Here is a 22,630-nt window from a genome sequence, read left to right on the forward strand (position 1 = left end):
GTGAAATTGTCTTTTCTTGTAGTGGTAAATGCAGTGTCGCTGGGAAAGAGTGGCGCTTTGGAGATCATGTTCGAAATCATCGGACCCTTCAGCAAAAAGAGCACCACTCTGCTGAAGTATGTCATGTGTGTTCATGTTTACCAGGTCTGAGAAACATATAATTGTTACAAGAATGGTACTGGTGACGACAAAAAATGTGATTCACTTTTTTTTTCTTTATTTGTTTGATTGATTCGATCAATTCATTTGGTCTTTTCCAAAACAGGGTGGCCTTGGACACACTGGCGGCATTACTGAAGTCTGGTAAGATGCCTGCTTGTGGATGATTCTCACACAGCCTGTCAAGAACATGTTAATATGACCAAAATACAAAGAAAGACATAAAAATATAAATTGTGTTATTTAAATTGTAATGGTGATGAAATCAGGGTAGTTTGTTGTACTACTTTTAATTTACGCACTGTTATATGTATTCCCATTATTCTTATTAATGTAATAACACGCGCACAAATGAAAAAAAATACAAATCAATCATAAAGATACATTATGGCAATGAAAATATACATGGAAATAGTGCTTAATTAGAATGAAAATTGTGTCTTAATGTCCATACAAATAAAATGTATTATTGTTTTACTGTTGATTTTTTGAAATATTCCTATTATTATATTATTGGGCATATTTTTACCCCTTTATCTTCCTTATTTATTTGTCAAGAATTAAGAATTACCTTTTTTGTACACAATTCATGAGTTATATATTATATTTTATTTATTTATTATAATAATATCATATTTATTTATATGTATATTAAATATTACTGTTATATATTCTATATATGTTTGGGGTCAGTATTTAATATTTTTATTCAGCAAGAATACATTAAATTGATCAAAACTGACCGTAAAGGCTTTCACGTTGTAAAAGAACATTTCTATTTCAAATGATTTCTGTTTTTTTAAACATTCTATTCATCAAAAAAATCCTGAAATAAACTGTATCACGGTTTCCACAAAAATATGAAGCGGTACAACTGTTTCAAGATAATCAGAAATGTTTCTTGAGCAGCAAATCAACATATTAGTATGATTTCTGAAGGATCATGTGACTCTGAAGACTGGAGTAATGATGCTGAAAATTCAGCTTTGATCACAGGAATAATTACATTTTAAAATATGTTTAAATATAGAGCATAAACAAAAAAAACCTTACCGACCCCCAGCATTTTTGAACGGTACAGTATATATGCAGCTAGTACAACACATGTTGTTGCAGCTCGGTTAGTGACGTCTATCACAGCTCTCTTGTGCGTGTGCTCTTCAGGAATGAATGCCCGTCGGGCAGTGGACAGAGGATACCTTCCTACGCTACTCGCAATCTACCAAGATTGGCACCGCAATGATACACGCCACCGCCATGTGGTCATCCGCAAGAGCATTCTGGGATGCATCAAAAACCTCACTAACATTAAGCTTGGCAGGAAGGCCTTCATAGACGCCAATGGGATGAGGATCCTTTATAACACATCCACTGTATGAAAGTGTTGGATAAAATTATATTTAATTTTTACTCTCATGGAAGTATACAGTATAAAGTGATATAACTGTGATGTGTCAGGAGTGCTTGCCTGTCCGGACGCTGGATCCACTGGTCAATACATCCAGCCTAATTATGAGGAAGTGCTTTCCAAAGAACCGCCTACCACTGCCTACTATTAAAAGTGTCTTTCACCACCTGCTACCACACATACCAGCTGGTGGACCGGTGGCGCAGCTGTACAACCAGCCGCCTGGAGGTAAACCACACTTATTTATGTCTCCTTACAGAAGTAAAATTGGTTGCAAATTCTGTTTCATGTCCCCACTCACTTCTTTGTATGCAGTGTTAGAAACTGATATTAAATGTTGGTTGTCAGTGATGTTTGACGTGAGTAGCATCAGTGGTAACGGATCTCTGTGTCTTCGGTGTTAGTGGATGATGTAGTCGATGAGAGCGATGAGAGTGAAGCCACGGAGGTCGACACAGAAAATGACACAGAATATGAGGAGGACGAAACCGGTCACAAAACACAGGTATTATGATCTCATTAAACTTCACTAAAATTCTAGTGGTCAGCCGACCAACATCTACAGGACAGGATGACTGATGGCCAATATAATTATTTTATATTGGTGAATCTCAAAGGATATGTTTGAGTAATATCAGAACGGCTGTGATTCGGCCGCAGGTAATCACAGCGTGCTGATATACAGCCGTATCACACGGCTACGAGTGTGATATTGCGTTTATACAACAGTTTGATGGCACAAATGTGTAAATACATAAGAAAAACAACAACGGAGTGTCTTTTTAAAACGCGCTTATGTGCAGAACTACTTCCTTCCGCCACAGATTCAAATCTCAGTTTAACAGCTGAGCTCAAGATCCGTTACTAATTCGAAAACATCACTTTAGAAATAGTAACAACGGAACGTTGAGTTGCTTCATTGAAAGCTTGTTGCATCACTGTATTAAAAGCTCTCTGTATTGTATGTAGAGTATTATGAGAGAGAGATTGACTGAGCGAGTGTGATTACCTGCATCTGATCCAGCATTCAGTCTTCAGCTCAATCTCATATTCACAATAAAACACGAGTTTGAATGTCCGCTGAGGAAAGCGATATCTTTGTCGTACTGTCCTTTCATCTGTTAAGGGTGATTTCTGATGCCAGCGCTGATCAGTGTGTTTGTTAACTGCATTTTACAAGCTGTTGTAGAAAGTAAAAATAACTTCCTTGTTTACAACCCTGTTTCAGTCTCTTTCAATACAAAAGTCTTTACTGCTGACTCACTCATAAAAACAGTCTCTTGTCGCCATTTAATGGCGGAATAATGTAACTAAAACTATTTTCAAATAGACGTTATCTTTATTATGAAACCGCATATTTGAAGTCCTAACAAGTACATTCTCGCCTAAAAACTCTTAAAACTACATTCCGTGACACAAAAACAGTATTATTTATAAAATTATAGTGGATTTGGGCGTCCGTCATGACACTTTCTGTGAGAAATACTGCAAGCGGAGTGATACAAACGGTGAAACGGTTGGAGTGCTGTTATCACTAGAATATTGCACCTCTGGAAAAGCTCTCAGTCTTTAATGTGATAATACAATTTGATAGCTTAATAATACAAATTTATTATATCATTTTTATTTATCTTGTGGAGTGTATGTAACCATCTGTGAAGTAGCTTATTCATGAAATACTAAATAATAATATGACTATTATTAGCCTAATTTCATACGAAATGAAAAATAACAATTTTAATGATCCCTCTTATTTTAAAATTATTAAAAATAAATAAATATAAAATATGTATACATTTTCTCACCCCAATTTTGATTAATGTAATAATACAATTTTAATAGCTTAATAATATAATTTAATGATATAATTTTCTTTTAGCAACTTTTAGGCATTTTTTGTGAAGTACAGTACAAATACAGTGTATTAGTATTTATTAATATTTTGAATTAGCTTTTATTTGTATATTTTCTGTTTTCATGTTAATTTTAGTTGAAGTAATTTAAAGTAATTAATTTGACTAATTAATTAAAAAACTTAGTTATTTTATTATGTGCCTTTTGTCATTTTTATTAGTTTTCTTTTCATATTTCAATTTATCTTAAATTTATTTATCGGCCGATTATAATCATTTTTAAATGACCAAATATCAGCCAGCTCATTGTTTGGAAGATATACCGGTCTGTTGCTAACTAATTCTTTAACCCAGATTTGATGAGACTGTTGGATCCTGAATGAAGAGACAGGGAGTCCGGGGTGGTGGTGAAGAGTCTTTTATTAATGTCGCTTTACTAGTCAAGTGTCACATGAGAAGAGGAGAAGTGGCCAAGAACACAGAAATCACAACTGCGTATTTTTCCCTCTCTGCCTGCTCAAGCATTGGCATGCGTCCCAGTTCCCGGGTGCACCATGTACTTGTTTATCAGTTCTTATCAGAAACATAGGATGTAGTTCAGCCTTGCATATGAAACTATGACTCTATGTTGCACAGTATGAGAAGATTAAAGACTGAAAATATTAAAAGCATATGTTCCCACAGGATGGTGTTCTATCACTCAGCATTTACACAGTCCTATACAATGATCTGCTGTTTCTACTCATAGGCCTAAATGTGGTTCAGATTATTTGTAAAAGAGCAATCAAAAAACTGATTTTATAATTGATGTTTGTTATGCATTGCAGAATGATGATGACATAGAGACAGATATCAGAAAACTGCGGCCCATACAGGTGAATACACGTCCGTTCGATGAGCTCAGAGCCTACGAGTATTTCTGTCGGGAATTCAGCGAGAATTTTGAGGTGAGGACACTTCTGATTAAATGATAATAAGGCAATAAAAATGCCATTGATTGCAAAATAGCAGACACAAAAATACTTGTCCTAAATAATAGCTTAACTTTTGTAACGTGACTGTCACTCTCTTAATCATCAAGGATGATCACTTTCTGTTTTGTTCTCAGGAGGATGACTTTGAAAGCCCCAGATCCATCATCCCTCCATCAAGCATTAACTCAGAGCTTCATCGTCCCATCATCATTTCCACCACGCCGAGCTCCTTGGGGCCTCAAAACAGACGTCCGCTGCGAGAGGACCTTCTGACGCCCAAGTCAGATGAATCACCTCTGGAGCTGGACAGCATTTCCATATCAAAAAGGCCAGAGGGCACAGCGGACCCCGATCTGGTCTGTAGTTTGGGCCGCCTGGTTCTAGATGCTGGCATGAATGGAGACTCTGTGGATGGGCCTCAGGAGGAGGGCGGGGAGCAAGCGGTGCTGGAAGTGCCAGACACAGCAGCACTGCTGCCGCTGCACGACCCTGACCTTTACTTGGAGATGGTGAAGAACACCCGCTCAGTACCCGCCTACACAGAAGTGGCTTACCCAGATTACTTTGGGCATCTGGCTCTCAACCTCCGCGAGCCCATTCTAGAGAGGGTTTATGGTGTGCAGAGGTACTACACAAATGGTTTACTACCTTTTTGCAGTGAGATACTGTACTTGAAATGTTAAAGGAATAGTTCACATAAAACTGAAAATTTGCTGAGAATTAACTCGCCCTCAGGCCATCCAAGATGTAGATGAGTTTGTTTCTTCATCAGATTTGGAGAAATGTAGCATTACATCACTTGCTCACCAATGGATCCTCTGCAGTGAATGGGTGCCGTCAGAATGAGAGTCCAAACAGCTGATAAAAACAACACAATAATCCACAACACTACAGTCCATCAGTTAATTACTTGTGAAGTGAAAAGCTGTGTGTTTTTTACTTCAAACCCTTACTTGTGGCAAAAATATGAGTCTTATCCATATCGCTGTCTTCAGTGGGAAAAAGTAGTCTTATCTGAATCAGGAGAGAAATATGCTCAGATCAAGCACAAGCCAAAACTGTGCAAAACAGTTCTGAACAAATACAGGTGCATCTCAATAAATTAGAATGTCATGGAAAAGTTCATTTATTTCAGTAATTCAACTCAAATTGTGAGAATTTTGATGTAAAAGGACAACAGAGGATGGACTTTTCACTGGAGGAAGTGGATTATGGACTCTATTATGGATTATGGACTCATATTTTGGCTGCAGTGACAGTTTAAAGTTAAACAAATATTAATGATTGATTAATTTATTTCTTAGAAGCATGCAGCTTTTCACTTCACAAGATGTTAACTGATGGACTGGAGTGGTGTGGATTACTTGTGGATTATTGTGATATTTCTATCAGCTGTTTGGAGTCTCATTCTGACGGCACCCATTCACTGCAGAGCATCCATTGGTGAGCAAGTGATGCAATGCTACATTTCTCCAAATCTGATGAAGAAACAAACTCATCTACCGTACATCTTGAGTGGTACATATTCAGCTTATTCTAATTTTTGTCTTATTGTGTGAACTATTTGTTCTTATTTAATAAAGTCTTATTTAAAGCAGTTCTATGCCATATTCCAAACCCGTATGTGTTTTTTTTCGTTTTTGTCCCATGGAACACAAAAGGAGATGTTCAGCAGAATGTTCACACTGCTCTTTTTCTATACAACAAAAGCCAGGGGTTGTCAAGTTTAAAAAACACCATAAAAGCATCAAAGTTGTCCCCATCACTATATTCCCAATCTTCTGAAGAGTTTTGTGTGACGATCAGACCAAATTAAGTAAGTTATAGACAGCTCCTGGTTTGTATGGAAAAGAAGGTTTATCGGAATATCTCATTTTGTGCTCCATGGTTGAAAGTAAGTTGACAAAACGACAGAATTTTTTTTTTCACTTAAGACATTCCTTTTCAACAGAGCGAAGATTTTCCAGGACATTGAGAGGCTCATTCATTCCAGTGACATCCTCGATAAAGTCGTATATGACTTGGACAATCAGAGGTCAGTGTGCACGAGAGGAGTGTCTGAAACAGAAGTAAACTGCCCTGCTAGGATGAGCTAAACAAATTCAAGTGGGCTTAGACATAACCAAGCAAATATTTAATTTAAAAAAACTAACATTAGGGGTAGGCAAGTATTTTTATTGCAGTTTTCTAAAATATATAATTTTGTAACAACAACACATTTACATTACAACATTACACATTTTTTGTTATGGAAAACTGATTCAAAAATCAATATTAATCAAATAAAAGTAATGAAAGGTAGTTTATGAAATATAGGTAAGATCATTTTTTAAATGTACAAATTTTAGATTTTTATAGTCATGTGAAACTAAATTATATTTAAAAATAATAATAATAATAATAAGTGTTGTAGTTTTTATTATTTTTATTTACATTTTTGTGTTTTTTATTTATTTATTTTTTACTATTTATTTACTTTTTTGTTTGGAATGAACACCCATTTGCTATCATGGAGCTGCATTTTCCACAACGTGAAACAATACTAATTAATCATATCCTCAGGTATATATCAGGCCAAACACTAACTGTTGACAGTAATGCCACTTTTCAGTTTTTTTTATTTTTTAGATAGGAATAGAATTATGAATTAAAAAAGGGGGAAAATACATATATTTATAGTTTCAGACACACCCAGGCTAATGTCTTTTGTTTTTCTGAGTTATTCAAAACGCTTGAATCTTCGATATAAAAATGTTCTTTCAGTTGTCCAGTCATTGACAACGGCGAGTCTCTGAAGTTCAACTCTAAGTTTGAGTCTGGAAACCTACGGAAAGCAGTACAAGTCAGAAAGTATGTGCAAAATTATTTGTATGTGCCTTTTTTGTTGTATAAATGTGCTTTTCATCAAATGAAGCCGTTACTTCATTTCTGTGTATTGCCTGTTTCTGTCTGCAGGTTTGAGTATGACTTGATCTTGAACTCAGATATCAATAGTAATCACTATCACCAGTGGTTCTATTTCGAGGTGGGCAATATGCGTCCTGGAGTTCGTTATCGATTCAACATAATCAACTGTGAGAAGTCCAACAGCCAATTCAATTATGGTGGGTCATTTCAAGCATTAGTTCAGAAACAAACTCGACTCAAGTGCACAAACACATACCTGGATTATCAAGTAACCTAGTTCTAAAGTGCTAAGTGTTATGAATAGTGCTAGAGCTAAAAGCCATTGTGTGCACGTATTTACATAGAGCATGTTTAGGTGCTGTACCCTATTCGTATCCGTATTCTTGGTCAGCCCATTTCTAACCAACTTCAACTTCAGAGAGTGTGTTTGTCAGATTTCTGATTTCTTTCTCTGGTGTGACAGGTATGCAAGTGCTCATGTACTCTGTACAGGACGCCATCAACGGCAGCCCCCATTGGGTTAGAACAGGAGCGGACATCTGTTACTACAAGTAAGAACCATCATTTCCATGTTGTCTGATTGCCCATTACTATTATATTTTAGTCTTTAAAAATAAATTGATTTGGGGGTTATCATGCATTGGAAATACAGTTAAGATTTAAAAAAATTCAAATGAACCTCTATTCCTATCTACCCAGGAATCATTTCTCACGAAGCTCCATTGCAGCCGGGGGTCAAAAGGGCAAATCGTACTTCACCTTGACCTTCACTGTGACCTTTCAGCATAAAGATGATGTTTGCTACTTTGCCTACCATTACCCATACACCTACTCAATGCTGAAGGTACTATACAAATGTACCCTCCCTAAATTGATGCATCTGATGAGCAGCAATACCTGAATGCATCTTAACTAGAAGCCTATTAGTATACCAGTTTGGGTGCATAGAGCTGTGTCCTATATAGACTGTTTATTGTATACTATGATGTACTGTAGCCATTTTTTACCTTAATATTTAGTATTACTGTTGGAGCTGTGGACTAGTGATTTTGTGCACAGCTCGTTTAGTATGGCAATGCTAGCCCAGTAAGCATACTTCAGAAAATGGATACCATCAGAGTGCATATGCCATTTTTTTTATATACCATGATATTATCATCACCCTAATCTTGCATGCTGTATAGTAGGATGCAAAGTAGGATTCCGTTTGATTTTTGATTTTCCGTTTAGATGCATCTGCAGAAGTTGAGTGCTTTGCGTACTGCTCAGATCTACTACAGACAGGATGATCTGTGTGAAACGCTGGGAGGAAACAGCTGTCCCCTGCTCACCATCACAGCCATGCCAGAATCCTCCAGCAATGACCACATCAGCCAGTTCAGTATGTATCACACACACAAGAACATCTCTGATAAACTTACAGCCATAGCGGTATAGCTTATCAGTTCATTGGGTAAGAAACAGCATGCCCTCTTAATTGCATTCACTCTCATGAACACTATCATATGTATATTCTCATGTGTCAAGACTTACATATGTTCTCACGCCCTTTCTCGGACATGCTCGAATGCATTTTCTAAAGTACACTCTCCTATCCACTCTTGCATGCACTTCCAAGCACACACTTTCTCATGAACACTGTTATGCACACACATGCACATTCTCAAGCACGCTGCCATGCACTTTTTCATAAACTCTCAAATGCATTTTTTATGCACTCTCACATGCATGTTCCTGTGAATTCTTTCATACTCGTTCACATATTCTTTTATCCACAGGGTTCCTAGTGCTATTGTCATTTCAGCCTCTCATACACTCAAACATGTATTCTAGTGTACACTCTACCATGAATGCATTCACACACATTTTCTCATGCCCTCTCTCATACATTCATGCATGCATCTGTGCCTGCGCTCAGGTAGACACTCTCCCATGCGTTCTTGCATGCACCTGCGCATAGACTTATTCAACAACTCTCCCATGCATTCTTGCATGCACCTGCGCATACGCTCATTCAAGCACTCTCCCATGTGTTCTTGCATGCACCTGCGCATACGCTCATTCAAGCACTCTCCCATGTGTTCTTGCATGCACCTGCGCATACGCTCATTCAAGCACTCTCCCATGTGTTCTTGCATGCACCTGCGCATACGCTCATTCAAGCACTCTCCCATGCGTTCTTGCATGCACCTGCGCATGCGCTCATTCAAGCACTCTCCCATGCATTCGTGCATGCGCTCATTCAAGTACTCTCCCATGCGTTCTTGCATGCACCTACGCATTCGCTCATTCAAGCACTCTCCCATGCATTCTTGCATGCACCTGTGCATGCTCTCACTGAGGCACTCTCCTATGGATTCTTGCATGCGCTCACTCAGGCACTCTCCCATCCATTGTTTTATGCAAACTGTCAATAATGAGATTGTCATTTCAGCCTCTGTGAATAGGTGTGGCACACTTAGCTATACTGTAATGTGGATGTTTGTAGAAATCCGTCCAGTGGTGTTTCTGTCTGCGCGGGTGCATCCTGGAGAGACTAACTCTAGCTGGGTGATGAAGGGCACTCTAGAGTTTCTCATGAGCTGCAGTCCTCAAGCCCAAAGTCTACGAGAGAGCTACATCTTCAAAATCATCCCCATGCTCAACCCTGATGGCGTCATCAATGGAAAGTATGTCAACAAAAAAATCACCTCCACGTTCTGTTTTGGTTCTGCAATGGAAGTTTTTGGTAGTGTTGATGATACTGATTAAAGTACAGTGGGGAAAAAAAGTATTTAGTCAGCCACCAATTGTGCAAGTTCTCCCACTTAAAAAGTTACATTCATCACTTCCAAATAATGGGTTTAATATTTTATCACTATATAATGTCTAAGATTGTCAATTTAAGATGCAATTATTTATGGGGAAAAAATGGCTTGTTAAAATTAACTAATTTTAATTAAATGCCACTTCAGATGCAACTTCTGAAAACAATGTTATGGCCACGTTGTAGCCTTAAACGTTTGTGTGTAACAAATTTGATTCATCAAGCATTCTTCACACGCTTTATCTGTAATCACATATTTCCAATCTTCTTTGTTTTCACTCTGCAGTCATCGTTGTTCTCTGAGTGGGGAGGATCTGAACAGACAGTGGCAGAGCCCCAATGCCGAGCTGCACCCCACCATCTACCACGCCAAGAGTCTCCTGCAGTACCTCAGAGCTACAGGAAGAACTCCTCTGGTGAGAGAGCATCACGCTGGATATGAGAGAATGGTTTAATGACACCAGCAGTGCGTTAGTCTCTTAACTGTGTGTGTTTAGGTGTTCTGCGACTATCACGGCCATTCACGGAAGAAAAACGTTTTCATGTATGGCTGTAGTATTAAGGAGACGGTGTGGCAGACCAATGTCAACACCAGCACCTGTGAGCTACACGAGGACCTTGGATACAGGGTAACATGCTTTTATATGCTAACCAATTCTGTATTATGTAGATGTATTCTTACATTTACAATATACAAAATCGTTCTCAGTCCATCCAGATGATTTATGAAAGCGAACCTTCAAAAATGGCTCGTCTACACATCATGCCCATATAAGTTTACATATTAAAGGAACTGGTTACCAAAAAAAATGGAAATTTGTGAATGGAAATGCTTGTGTAACACAAAACCCAAATGAAGATATTTGATGATTTTTTTCAGTTGTTTTAGAATGTAATAAATTCATGATACCTTTATACCTGCTCGCAGGTTTAGTAGCAGCAAACAGTCCAAATGACCGTGTAAAAGAAAACAGACTGGCTGTATTTCACTTTTATTTGAGCAGAATATCTCAATAGTAATGACTAAACTCCAACGTTCATGTTTGCTGGTGTTTTCAGCTCATCAGTGCATTTTTCTGTAATGTAGAGAGAGCTAGTGTGCAAGGTTGCCAGGTTGGGGAAGATTAAGTAAACCACTGGGTGGAAAATATATTGATTTATGAAAAAAAGATCTGATTGGGGGATTTTAAACTCTTAACATCTGGCATCTGCAACCATGAAAGCTTGTGGAGGCTTGTTACTAATGCAAGATAACGGCAAATAACCAAATATCGCAAATATAAGGCAAATATCGCAGATGATTATGTTCAATAAATCGAGAGAATCAGAAATCGTGATCACGATTGAAATATGATTTATCATGCAGCCCTGACTGAATTGAACCAACACTGACCTGACTTGAGCTAAATAATGACACTATTGTCTTTTTAGAGCTATTGTCTCCATAGTTGAGTTTTCATAAATGATTCTGCTTTTTTCCTGTTTGTTTTTGTGAAGCTGCTTTGGGACAATTTGATATGTTTAAAGCGCTATTGAAATAATGGTGACTTGACTTTTTTGTTAAAATAAACAAGCGATTTATTTCCCAGCTGTTACCTTCACAGACATAACCGACTGTTTTTGTAACTAGTGTGTTTTTAACGTAAACTTGTGTGAGAATGAGAACTTAGTTTAGTGCTCACATGCTGTGACAGCCGCTTTCTGTGCGTGTGCTTCGGATGTGTGCTCTCAGAAAACCGTATTTCAGATGTTTAAACTCATATGGTTTAAAACGCATGATTTCAGCGCGATAAACATGATAATCAGAACCAAAACAGATGTTTTTAGCAGGTCTGAGCTGTAATAGCGCAGCTCTATTCTGGAAAAGGGGGCGGGGAGCAGCAGCTCATTTGCATTTAAAGAAACAGGCCCGAAAAACAGCGTGTTTCTGCTTCCACTCAAAATAGTTTACCGAGGAGGTTACTAAGACAACTGCAGATAAAGAACAAAAGCACACACAGCATATAAATCATCATTTGGTTCTTGTTATCCAATTTCTTCATGTTCAGAGCAGGGGCAGGAAACAGTCGGCATTAACAGACAGGGATCTGACGTTATGCGTGCCATGAGAAAGTATTTTTAATGAGCATAATCCAGGGTTCAATGAAGGCCCAGAGTCAGTGTCAGAGAGTTTCAGGTCAGTTTATTGAATATCACTTTCCCATTCAGGGCAGTGCAAGTCTTTTATATGACTTGCATTTAATTTTATTGATTTAGTGTTAAAGGGTTAGTTCACCCAAAAATGAAAATTAGCTTGTGTTTTACTCACCCTCGAAGCATCCTAGGTGTATATGACTTTCTTCTTTCAGACGAATCCAGTCAGAGTTATATAAAAATATATATCCTGGCTATTCCAAGCTCTATCAGTGCAGTCAGCAGGTGTTGCAGTTGAACAGTCCACAAGTCGTCAAATAAAGCTGCGCATCCATAATAAAACGTGCCGCAGACGGCTCCTGGGGGATGAATAAAGGCCTCCTGTAGCGAATCCATGTGTTTTGTTAAAGAAAAATATCCATATTTCAAACGTAATAAACACTTTTCTCTCACTTCCGGTATCTGTCATACACTGAAGCCGTTCCGGCGGATGATGCAGCATGTATGCGCAGCGCGCGCACCTCTGAGATATGCTAGTCTCGCGAGTTTGTGTATAGGAACAAAGGAAGCAAAGTTTCCTTACTTTAGCAAAAGAAAACCAGTCTCCTCTTGGCTCATATCGAAATCCTCTGACATTTTTCTTTACAAATCCTCGGTTTGTACTTCTAATTCGTGACCGGCGTTTTGTTTTGTTCTCTCTCCGCATTCGTCACTAATCACGCAACGCCGACGTCTTACGTCATCCGCCGGAACTGCTTCAGTGGATGACAGTCAGCGGAAGTGAGAGAAAAGTGTTTTATTACGTTTGAAATATGGATATTTTTCTTTAAAAACACATGGATTCGCTACAGGGGGCCTTTATTCACCCCCCGGAGCCGTCTGCGGCACGTTTTATTATTCGGCTACTCACATAGCCTGTCCAAAATCATCTCGGCGTCCCTAATACCAGAGAAATTATGGAAAAAGTTTGACCACCCTTATGTTTTATGTCTTATTTCTACACTTTAGAATAACTGTGAAGTCGTCGAAACTCTGAAATAACACAAATGGAATTATATAGTGACCAAAACGGAACGGAAGATGTAGTTCTTCTTTAATAGTTCAAACACTGATGAATAAATAAGCACCCTGTGACCAGGATGAGATGATCGTGTTAAAATAAAGTTCCCTCTCTGGTTCCAGAGTCATGAATCTGATTCCAGATTGCAAGATAAACATTATATCATATTTGGCCAAAGAAAACTAGCAAAAATATTTTTTTTATTAATCTGTATATTGTTACATTTTTAATAAAAGTGTGAAAAGTCTGAGACAAACGTTTATTTTGTGCGCAGTGCACAAAAATAATTGTGGGTACAGTTCTAAATTCAGTTTTGGAATTCAGTGTAACACTTAAAAATACAACAACTGTTTTGTTTTTGTTTGTTTGGTTATGATTTGGTATGGTTTTGTATCATGGTTACAAAAGGAAAAAGGAATGGATGCAAAAGTGCACGGACCAATTTTAGTGTATGGCATAAGTTGTTTAATTAAGCCTTTGAAATATTTTTTTAAAGCAAGCATTGGCATTTTGTAAGGTTACATGACAATGTCATTCAATGTAGCTGCGCGTTTGATATTTTGCATCACATTGCCACACATTGAGCAAATCAGTAACCTAAAGAAAAAACACCAACAGAAACTCGCAAGAGCTGAACAGATGTTTTCCAGTTTACTGACGCATTAATATTATCAAAAGTGATGACCACTGCTTGTTTCTCTAACTAACTAAATGTTGAAATAGTGAATCTAAAAGGACAGGTTTTCCTAATGAATGTGAACAGTAGATGGCACTATAGTCCATGTGTGAAGGATGCAGTCGGCTCAGGTCTGTAATACTGACTCACAGTCTCCTGTACACATATAATGGCGTCTCTGTGAGTTCAAGGAAGCTTATTTCTGCCCAGTATGTGAATATAACTAGATTAGTGCTATGCTAATGCATTGTCTCATAAAAAAACTATAATAATAAAAACACTGTACTCTATAGTTCTATAATAGTGTGCGCAAACCTCATGTGGCCACTACATGTTTGAATCTGAAACCGCTCATAACTTTTTCTGTCTATGTCATTATCTACAGTCTGTTACATTTTGTATAAGTTGGTGCTAAAATTGTACATGTTCGTTTGTACTTTCTTCCCCTTTTAAACATTTAAATTCTTTTTAATTTAAGTGTAATTTTTTAACAAAAACTAAATGACAAAGTCTAATCCTAAGATTGGAAGAGACCATCTGACTGATGTCAAGCAGTCATTTACAGTTCATTTGTTTTTTCATGTCATTTAGCAGCAGGTTAAAATAATAATAGTAGTAATAATAATTATAATAGCTGTGCGGAAAGCAGCAGAAAATGTGATCAGCACAATAGCAATACAGTAAGTACTGTTTACACAGACAGAAAACACATCAGCTTGTGGGTGTCTAGTTTACTTGCTACTAAGCACCTCAAGCAAAACTCTTAAGAAACTTTCAAAGGTTTCATTTCATTAATAACAAACTTTGGCAAATCCAGTGATTAGTGCTTTCAGTGAATCGACCCAGTGCGTTGTAAACACGACTTTGCTTGCAAGGAGACTGATAAAAACCACCTGTGTGCCCTTGCTTGAGGAAGTTGTGTACAGCCTGCCAATCATCGATTCTGCTAGATTGAGAACGCACTTTTCAGTTTGGTGTGCAATATGCATCAGAGATCAGCCGAGTAGTGCACAGGCTGTTTTATTTAGTTTCACAGACTGATCAGTTTAGTCCAATATGTGAACATAGCTTCTTGCCTACAGAAATGATTATTTATTTTGGCTGTTTATTTTTGGTTAAGTAATGTTTTTAGTTTCTCTTTAGTCTTTTGAGTTGTTTTAATTATTTATAGCAATAATGTAAGTTTTAGTTTTGTGTATGATAACCCCAGTTACCAAAAAAAATCTATATTTGTGTCCCTGGAGCACAAAAGCAGTCTTAAGTCGCTGGGGTATGTTTGTAGCAATATCCAAAAATACATTGTATGGGTCAAAATTTATTTTTCTTTTATGCCAAAAATCATGATATTAAGTAAAGATCATGTTCCATGAAGATATTTTGTAAATTTCCTACTGTAAATATATTAAAACTTAATTTTTGATTAGTAGTATGCATTGCTAAGAACTTCATTTGGACAACTTTAAAGATGATTTTCTCAATATTTTGATTTTTTTGCACCCTCAGATTCCAGATTTTCAAATAGTTGTATCTCGGCCAAATGTTGTCCGATCCTAACAAACCATACATCAATGGAAAGCTTATTTATTCAACTTTCAGGTGATGGATAAATCTAAATTTCGAAAAAGTGTATAAAATTAACCTATAGTTATAATTAGTTTACTATAGTTAGTTTACTATTAACTGTGACTTTTGCCTCAATAAACTCTTAATACTAATTTGTAAGGTAGTTGTTAAGTTGAGGAATGTTGTAGGATTACGGGATCTAAAATATGGTCATGCAGAATACATGCATTGAACCTGGCATATACATTGAATTTAAAGATATTATTGTAAATGCATTCTATTTGATTTATATAATTCATCATGTCTCGCATCCAGACAATATACACTCAGAGACCCCAATGCTGTCTGAATTCACAGACGTCCTCTGTTTAAATGTAACTCAGATGTCATTTTGCTAACAAATCCTTCAAAAATAGTGCTTGTAACAGGTGTATGTGTGTTTGCAGGGGCTCCAGATTGGTACAAGTGAGCTGGAGGAAATGGGTGCTCAGTTTTGTTTGGCTCTGCTCAGGCTAAGACGCTTCACGTCCCCCTTAGAGCTCCACAACCACAACTCCCATCTGCTGGACACGGAGAACGACCTGATAGACACCCGCAGCATCCCCAACATCACCAGGTAAACGCTCACGCACCAGTACAGTGACTGTATCCAGCTCAGGACGTCCTCCTGTTATCCGGCTGCCGCATGAACCAGCACAAACCGCCAAGGACGCAACAGCTGCCATATCGAATCTCAATACAACATTAAGCAGCTCGGAGCCTGCAATGTCCAGAGCAATAATAGCCATGATGTCCATGATGTCAGAGAGTCTAGAAGCTTCTTGGGAATGTACTTCGGCCCCTCCCGGCTTGTGTATTTCTGTAATGGATAACAACACACACACACAATCTTGCAGGCCTCTTCTAATGGCCGGCACCACTTGAGGAGATGTCGGTCACATGGGGCTCAGCGCACTTGAGTGAAGAGAGAAGCACTCTGCTCATTATAGTCATCTAATCACCTGATCAAAACGCCCGCTAATCCACTTTGAGTCTGCCCCCCCTCCCCTCGGCCCGTCTCGCTCGGATCCAGTTTCTTCCCCTCACACCATTAAAACCTTTAAAAACCCACTAAAACCAGCCAAACCACCAGACCACACATTAACCCATTTAACTGCTTAACAAGAGAGCCATAAAACCATCATCACTCTTAGTAAGGTTATTGCGTTAGGAGAGAGAGGCATGCAGAGAAATGCCTCCTCTGCCGCCACATGAGATTTACAACCACTAACCTGCAGGAGTCGTTTGTCGGTTTTGTTGTATTGACCAGTCATTTATTATAGCTCAAAATTCGGGTTAGAGATTTGAACAAACCTTTAACCTAAAGTATCAAACTGTGGCTCGTAACTCGTCCCTCAGCGTTTGTGCTACAGGCATGAATGATGAGAGGTGGGAAATCCCATAGACTTGCATTGAATGGGGGTCCTGAGTTATTTCTAGAGGAAAGAATATCATAGAGACTTAGCGGTGGGCTCGGTTTACAATCTAGCAAACAGTCATGGAAAACCTGTGAATATCGGGTAAATTTGCCATTTTTATGCATTATACACAGCCTGTATACACTGCCTGCAATTTGGATTTAAATAAGAAAAACTGAAGACTCTAGGATCTGAAGAATCTTCCAGGATGACAATGTCAAGATTCATTGGACTCAAACTATGAAATAGTGGTTCAGTGAGAATGAGGAATCATTGTCACGTATGCATTGGCCACCACAGAGTCCTGAGCTTCATAACGGAAAGAATCGTCTAATTAAACATAAAATACATAATGATTCTAAATGCATGAATTAATTTATTATGTCTTTTATCATTGGGAAACTAGCTTGAACACAAATAGCATTTTCTTATGCTTAGCATTGCTAAATATTAGGGGTGGGCGATATGGCAAAAATATATCAAGGAAAATCACGATTCACAATTTTATTTTATTTTTTTACTTTTACTATTTTGCAAGTTGTCTGAGCAGGACAGCTAAACTAATTTCCCTATTTTAAAAACAAAGCCTTATCAGGTAACACAATATAAAATAAAAAAGAATGGCAGACCTTGAGGCCAAAGTGGATGAAGATAAAAATCTTTATTTCTTTATCTTTGTTATTAAAAAATAAGAACAAGATACACAGACAGTGAAAACAAACAGTGCTTTATTTTTCAGGTACAGTAGCATTCAAGAAATTCAAGTATAAAATTAAACACTTTATACAATTCACTGTAGAAATTATACATTGATTCTTAAAGCAACTGTATTAAAGTTCTTCAGTCAAGAGCAGTGAGTGATTTTTTTCTTTGTGTTTTGTTGTTTTATTAACATTAAAGGGATGGTTCAGCCAAAAATGAAAATTGTGTTTTAAATGTTTTAAACCTAAAAGAGTTTATTTCTTCTGTTGAACATAAAAGTTATTTTGAAGAATGTTGGTAACCAATCAGTTGCTGGTCCCCAGTGACTTCCATAGTATTTTTTTTCCTACAACTATCAAAGTCAATGGGGACCAGCAAATGTTTGGTTACCCACATTCTTCAAAATATCTTCTTTTGTGTTCAGCACAAGAAAAAAAATTAATGCAGGTTTGGGACAACATGAGAGTGAATAAATCATGACAGAATTTTCATTTTTGGCTGAACTATCCCTTTAATGACAAGCGGCAGCATGTTTAGTACTATTAGTCTGCTGTCACTTTAAAGGGGTCATATGACGTTGCTAAAAAATAACATTATTTTGTGTATTTGTTGTAATGAAATGTGTTTATGTGGTTTAAGGTTAAAAAACACATTATTTTCCACATACTGTACATTATTGTTTATCCTCTATGCCCCGCCTTTCTGAAACGCATCGATTTTTACAAAGCTCATCGGTCTGAAAAGCAAGGTGTGCTGTGATTGGCCAGCTATCAGTGTGTTGTGATTGGCCGAATACCTCATGCGTGTGACGGAAATGTTGCACCCCTACCATACTGTGATGCCGTGTCCCAGCACGACGAGACAAAAACATTAAAACCCATTATAAACGAGGCATTTGTTGCATCCAGTGGGGACATAATTACTGATTATAATGACTTATACTGTCTTTTTACGCATTGCATTGCATCGCGCCGCGTAAACATAAAAAGATGTCTGCATTTGTAACTGGAGAAACGACAAACAACAAGCGCTACTCTACACTGCTCAAAACTCGCGTTTGAATCGTCAGTGGCAAATCCTTTAAATATGAAAACGTACTTCCAGGCTGTGAGTCAGAACAGCCGGCATTGTAGGCTACTCTCCCAGGAAGCAGTCCTCATCCTCCGTAAAATGCGCTGCACACATCTGAATATTTGGGTTGAACTGTTCTGGAACAGTGCTGTAAATATAGCTTAACCACTGATTTCTAGTTGTGTCCTCTTTTGGAAGACCAAACAAAGTAGTTTCGCTTTCACAACGAAACACACAGCGTCTTCACGACATGGCGGTAGCAACAATACTACAGCGAGAATCAAAGTTACGTCTTCTTTCTTTGCGTGAACATTTGGGCGGTGTTATACAAATCTTCCCACATCGTGATGTAGACATGTGGGGGCGTGTTAGAACGAGCCGTTTTAGGAGGGCGTGGACAAGTCTTGACTTTTATAAAGTATATCTCTTTGGGTTTGAGACTTTAGTCTTTGCAACTTTTGGGATCTTATCTATTCACAAACAGCTTGTAACACTCCAAAGAGAAAGGAAAACTTGAAATTGCAACATATGACCCCTTTAAGACCTGCACGTATCTAATATACAGGCATTACCTCAAGTACGTCGGTTCTTCTCTCAACGGTTTACTTTCACTTTAGACATAACCAATTGTGTTTATATGTAAATATATGTTGTGTTTTTGACAGTATTAGCGCAATCAGACGTGAAAGATAACTTCGTCCAGTAATCAGGCGCTGTGTGACAGGCTTTTTAGTGTGTGCGCGCTTCAGGTGTACGCGCTCAAAAAAAGCGCATGTCAGAAGAGCATGCAAATGAAATGTTTAACCGGCAAGGCTTTAAGGCACATGCAAATAATGTACTTTTGTGATTGCGAATATGTGTAGTGCCCGCTGAGTTAACATTTGGTGTGAACGTATGTCGTGTTGTACAGTATATTAAGACAGAGGCACCAGAACTGCAACTGATCTTTAAAAGCAGATTGTCCAGGATCAAAAATCATGATATCACACACCCCTGCTTACACACAATCCATAAGTACATTAATACATTGTTTCTCATGCATGATTGAGCTCAGTGACTTCTATAAATATCTTAAGGTGTGTCAGAGACGATATTCTCATGCGCAGCTCTCCGACATGTAGTGCGGTTGCGCTTCGGACAACCCGACTCGAGGACCCTTCCCGATCACATCCCCCTCTCTCCACCATTTTGCTTCCTGTTTATATCTGTTTATATCGCAATATGTCCTATTACAATAAAGTCAAAAACACCACAAAAAAAGTCTAAAATGCTATGCTAATGCTGATGCCATGCACTGATTCACACTGCCAATTTCACTTTTAACATCTTCTCATCCAAGCAAAGCTTAGGGCTAGAGATTGTCCGATTGATCAGCCGGCCGATTAATCGGCCGATTTTTGGCATTTTTAAAAATTAATCGGCATCGGCCGATTGTGCTGCAAATTAGGCCGATTTATAGGCAGGCGCACCTGCGGGCAGCTAAGCGTTGTTGCGGAACTCCCTCTGAGGCTGCGTGAGACGTAGCAGCTCACTCTGCAGCCGCGGCTTGTTCACACATAGCCTCAGCTAATGGCAGGGCAAAACAGACTGTTTCAAAAGCGGAATTACGTTTTACCCTACTAGAATTGATACTGGAAAGTTATCATATTCATAAGTGCAATAAGTCATTTGCATGTGAAAGTAGAAACACGTTCAATTCAGACAAAACTTCTGGGCTGATTATAACGTGCACATTAACTTTCCTCATGAAATGTGTGTGTGGGTCCGACAATAGCCTCCATTATGTCATCTCTCGTGGCCAGCACACTCTTAAGCAGTTATGAGCAGCAGTGCAATATGTATGAAATCTTTTATTTTTGTTATCACTATGGCCATTTGACTTATAGCAGTGTCCAGTGTTTCCTATACATTGAGTTATTTGTGGCGGCTCGTCACAATATCAAAACTGACCGCCACAAAATAGATTTTCCAAAAGGCTTATACTTCATTGAATAAAATGAGCGCTTCACGTTTGAAAATTAAAATGCAGCGCGGGTGTTTTTATATGAATGTATCTTTGAAAAGAACCGACTGTCTTCAGAAAAGCTTCGATGTCATTCTCATTTCGTCTTTCCTGTAATGCCTGATAAAGTAGAGTTTGTGAGCGCAGTGCTTATTTGATTACAGCCGTTACCGGGGAAACCGCTATATTTCCCGCTCCAACAGCGCCTCCTGCTGGCAGAGAATTAATTTGCAGTCTGTGGGAAACACTGGTATCTGTCAGCAAACATAAACAAAAAGCATGCTTCAGAACTGTTTTGAGAAGGTACTTAAGTTTTGAGCCATGTATTATTACTCTAAATTGGGCTACTACTACTATTACTATCTTGTACCCTGCAATAATCATTTGCCCAAACTCACTTTTATGAGATGAATGGGGGAAAAAAAGAAAATCGGCCAAACATATCGGCGCAAAAAATCGGCATCATATATCGGCCATCGGCTGCCCTGATTTCTAAATATCGGCATCGGCCAGTGAAAAACCCATGTCGGTCAACCTCTACTTAGGGCATGTTTACACTTGGCAGGTTTGGTTCATTTACAACTAATGCTGGTGTGATTGCTCTGTTAGTGCAGATGGAAGTTCGTTAGTCAAGTGGTGTGAGAACAATGCGACTGGAAACCATGCACCTAGCAATTACCCAGAACGCCTTAATAACAGTAACACCCAACATCAAGGCATTGAGGGGCAAAAGCCTTCTAAACATCACTTGCAGAACAGATAAAAATCTCTTAAAAATCTATTAAAGTGGTGTTAATAGAAATGAGGTAGGCTGTTTTTGACTTGTGGGAATAAAGTGTTCTGTTATATGTGTTTCTATCAGAAAATTTGATCTCACTTCTCATATGCTTAGCTGACATGTAATACCTGACAGCCGTGTGTGTGTGTGTGTGTGTGTGTGTGTGTGTTTCCTGCAGTCCCACCACATACGTGTTGGAAGAGGATGAGCCAGCGTTCCTGGAGGAAGTCGACTACAGCGCAGAAAGCAATGACGAGAATGATCCCGATCTTGAACCCGATCTCCAGGATAACCATGCCCTCCCGGACCCCAATTCTGACTCAGAGTTCAGCTGCCAAGACTCACTTAACTGAAACTGAACCAGGCTCACTTTAGTGTAAGGCTTCAGCTGATCTCACCAGGTGAACTACGTACATAACCTGTGTTTGCCTAATTGCCTACTTTATAGAAACTCGTTTGTTCACCAAATTGACCTAAATTAGAAGAACCTAACTTCAAGATCGGCTTTCTAACAACAAACATAACATAATAATGCAGAAGATCCTTTGTGGACCATAATGCTTATAGATGCTTTACGAGTTACAGCATTATTAGTAATGTCAGAAATCAGTCTGGAACATGTCATTATTAAAACAGAGGAAACGTTATGTCATTATTTACTCATCCTCATGTCGTCCCAAACATGTTTAACTCTCAAAATTCTGTGGAACACAAAAGTAGATGTTATGAAGTATGTTCAAACGTATAATGAAAACTTAGTTTTTAAGGGATAGTTCACCCAAGAGGGAAAATTTGCTGTTAATTTCTCAGCCTGAGGTCATTCAAGATGTAGGTGACTTTTTTTCTTCTTCAGTAAAACAGGCAAGAAGATTTTTTTAGCTGAAACTATGGTCCTTGGTGATTCATGACATGCAAGTCAATGGCTACTGTCACTTTAAGAGTCAAAAAAAGCATATACAGGCAATACAGAATTAATACTTGCAGCTCCTGACTATATATTAAGGTCTTATGAAGTGAAACAGTTGGTCTGTGCAAGAAACTGAACATTATTTACCACATTATCTATAATCCATAGCCTTAG

The 22,630-nt window shown here is 38.2% G+C and overlaps 2 protein-coding genes across 2 annotated transcripts in view; both read left to right on the forward strand.

Moving 5' to 3' along the window:
• LOC107562637 (cytosolic carboxypeptidase 1-like) overlaps positions 1 to 10,882 on the forward strand; it is a 22,991-nt gene extending 12,109 nt beyond the window's left edge. The window contains exons 8-24 of the mRNA XM_016247311.1: positions 23 to 116; positions 266 to 303; positions 1,324 to 1,532; positions 1,618 to 1,795; positions 1,972 to 2,072; positions 4,248 to 4,367; positions 4,529 to 5,019; positions 6,346 to 6,429; positions 7,158 to 7,244; positions 7,350 to 7,498; positions 7,765 to 7,852; positions 8,001 to 8,145; positions 8,532 to 8,682; positions 9,790 to 9,970; positions 10,394 to 10,523; positions 10,605 to 10,736; positions 10,817 to 10,882. Coding sequence (XP_016102797.1) covers positions 23 to 116; positions 266 to 303; positions 1,324 to 1,532; positions 1,618 to 1,795; positions 1,972 to 2,072; positions 4,248 to 4,367; positions 4,529 to 5,019; positions 6,346 to 6,429; positions 7,158 to 7,244; positions 7,350 to 7,498; positions 7,765 to 7,852; positions 8,001 to 8,145; positions 8,532 to 8,682; positions 9,790 to 9,970; positions 10,394 to 10,523; positions 10,605 to 10,736; positions 10,817 to 10,882 — 2,444 coding nt within the window. The remainder of the gene's footprint in view (positions 1 to 22; positions 117 to 265; positions 304 to 1,323; positions 1,533 to 1,617; positions 1,796 to 1,971; positions 2,073 to 4,247; positions 4,368 to 4,528; positions 5,020 to 6,345; positions 6,430 to 7,157; positions 7,245 to 7,349; positions 7,499 to 7,764; positions 7,853 to 8,000; positions 8,146 to 8,531; positions 8,683 to 9,789; positions 9,971 to 10,393; positions 10,524 to 10,604; positions 10,737 to 10,816) is intronic.
• Positions 10,883 to 14,092: 3,210 nt separating this feature from the next.
• Positions 14,093 to 22,392, forward strand: LOC107562638 (cytosolic carboxypeptidase 1-like). The gene is made up of 3 exons (XM_016247312.1): positions 14,093 to 14,107; positions 15,968 to 16,155; positions 21,728 to 22,392. Exons 1-3 carry the CDS (start codon positions 14,093 to 14,095, stop codon positions 21,900 to 21,902), a joined length of 378 nt encoding a protein of 125 aa, XP_016102798.1. The 3' UTR covers positions 21,903 to 22,392.
• Positions 22,393 to 22,630: the final 238 nt, after the last annotated feature.

The sequence above is a fragment of the Sinocyclocheilus grahami genome, unplaced genomic scaffold (genome assembly GCF_001515645.1).
Source record: "Sinocyclocheilus grahami isolate Dianchi unplaced genomic scaffold, SAMN03320097.WGS_v1.1 scaffold831.1, whole genome shotgun sequence".
Classification (NCBI taxonomy): domain Eukaryota; kingdom Metazoa; phylum Chordata; class Actinopteri; order Cypriniformes; family Cyprinidae; genus Sinocyclocheilus; species Sinocyclocheilus grahami.

Excerpts from the sequence above, each read along its gene's own strand:
- LOC107562638 (XM_016247312.1), top strand. Across the intron at positions 16,156-21,727 it reads AGCATCCCCAACATCACCAG|TCCCACCACATACGTGTTGG; the intron begins GTAAACGCTCAC and ends TGTTTCCTGCAG.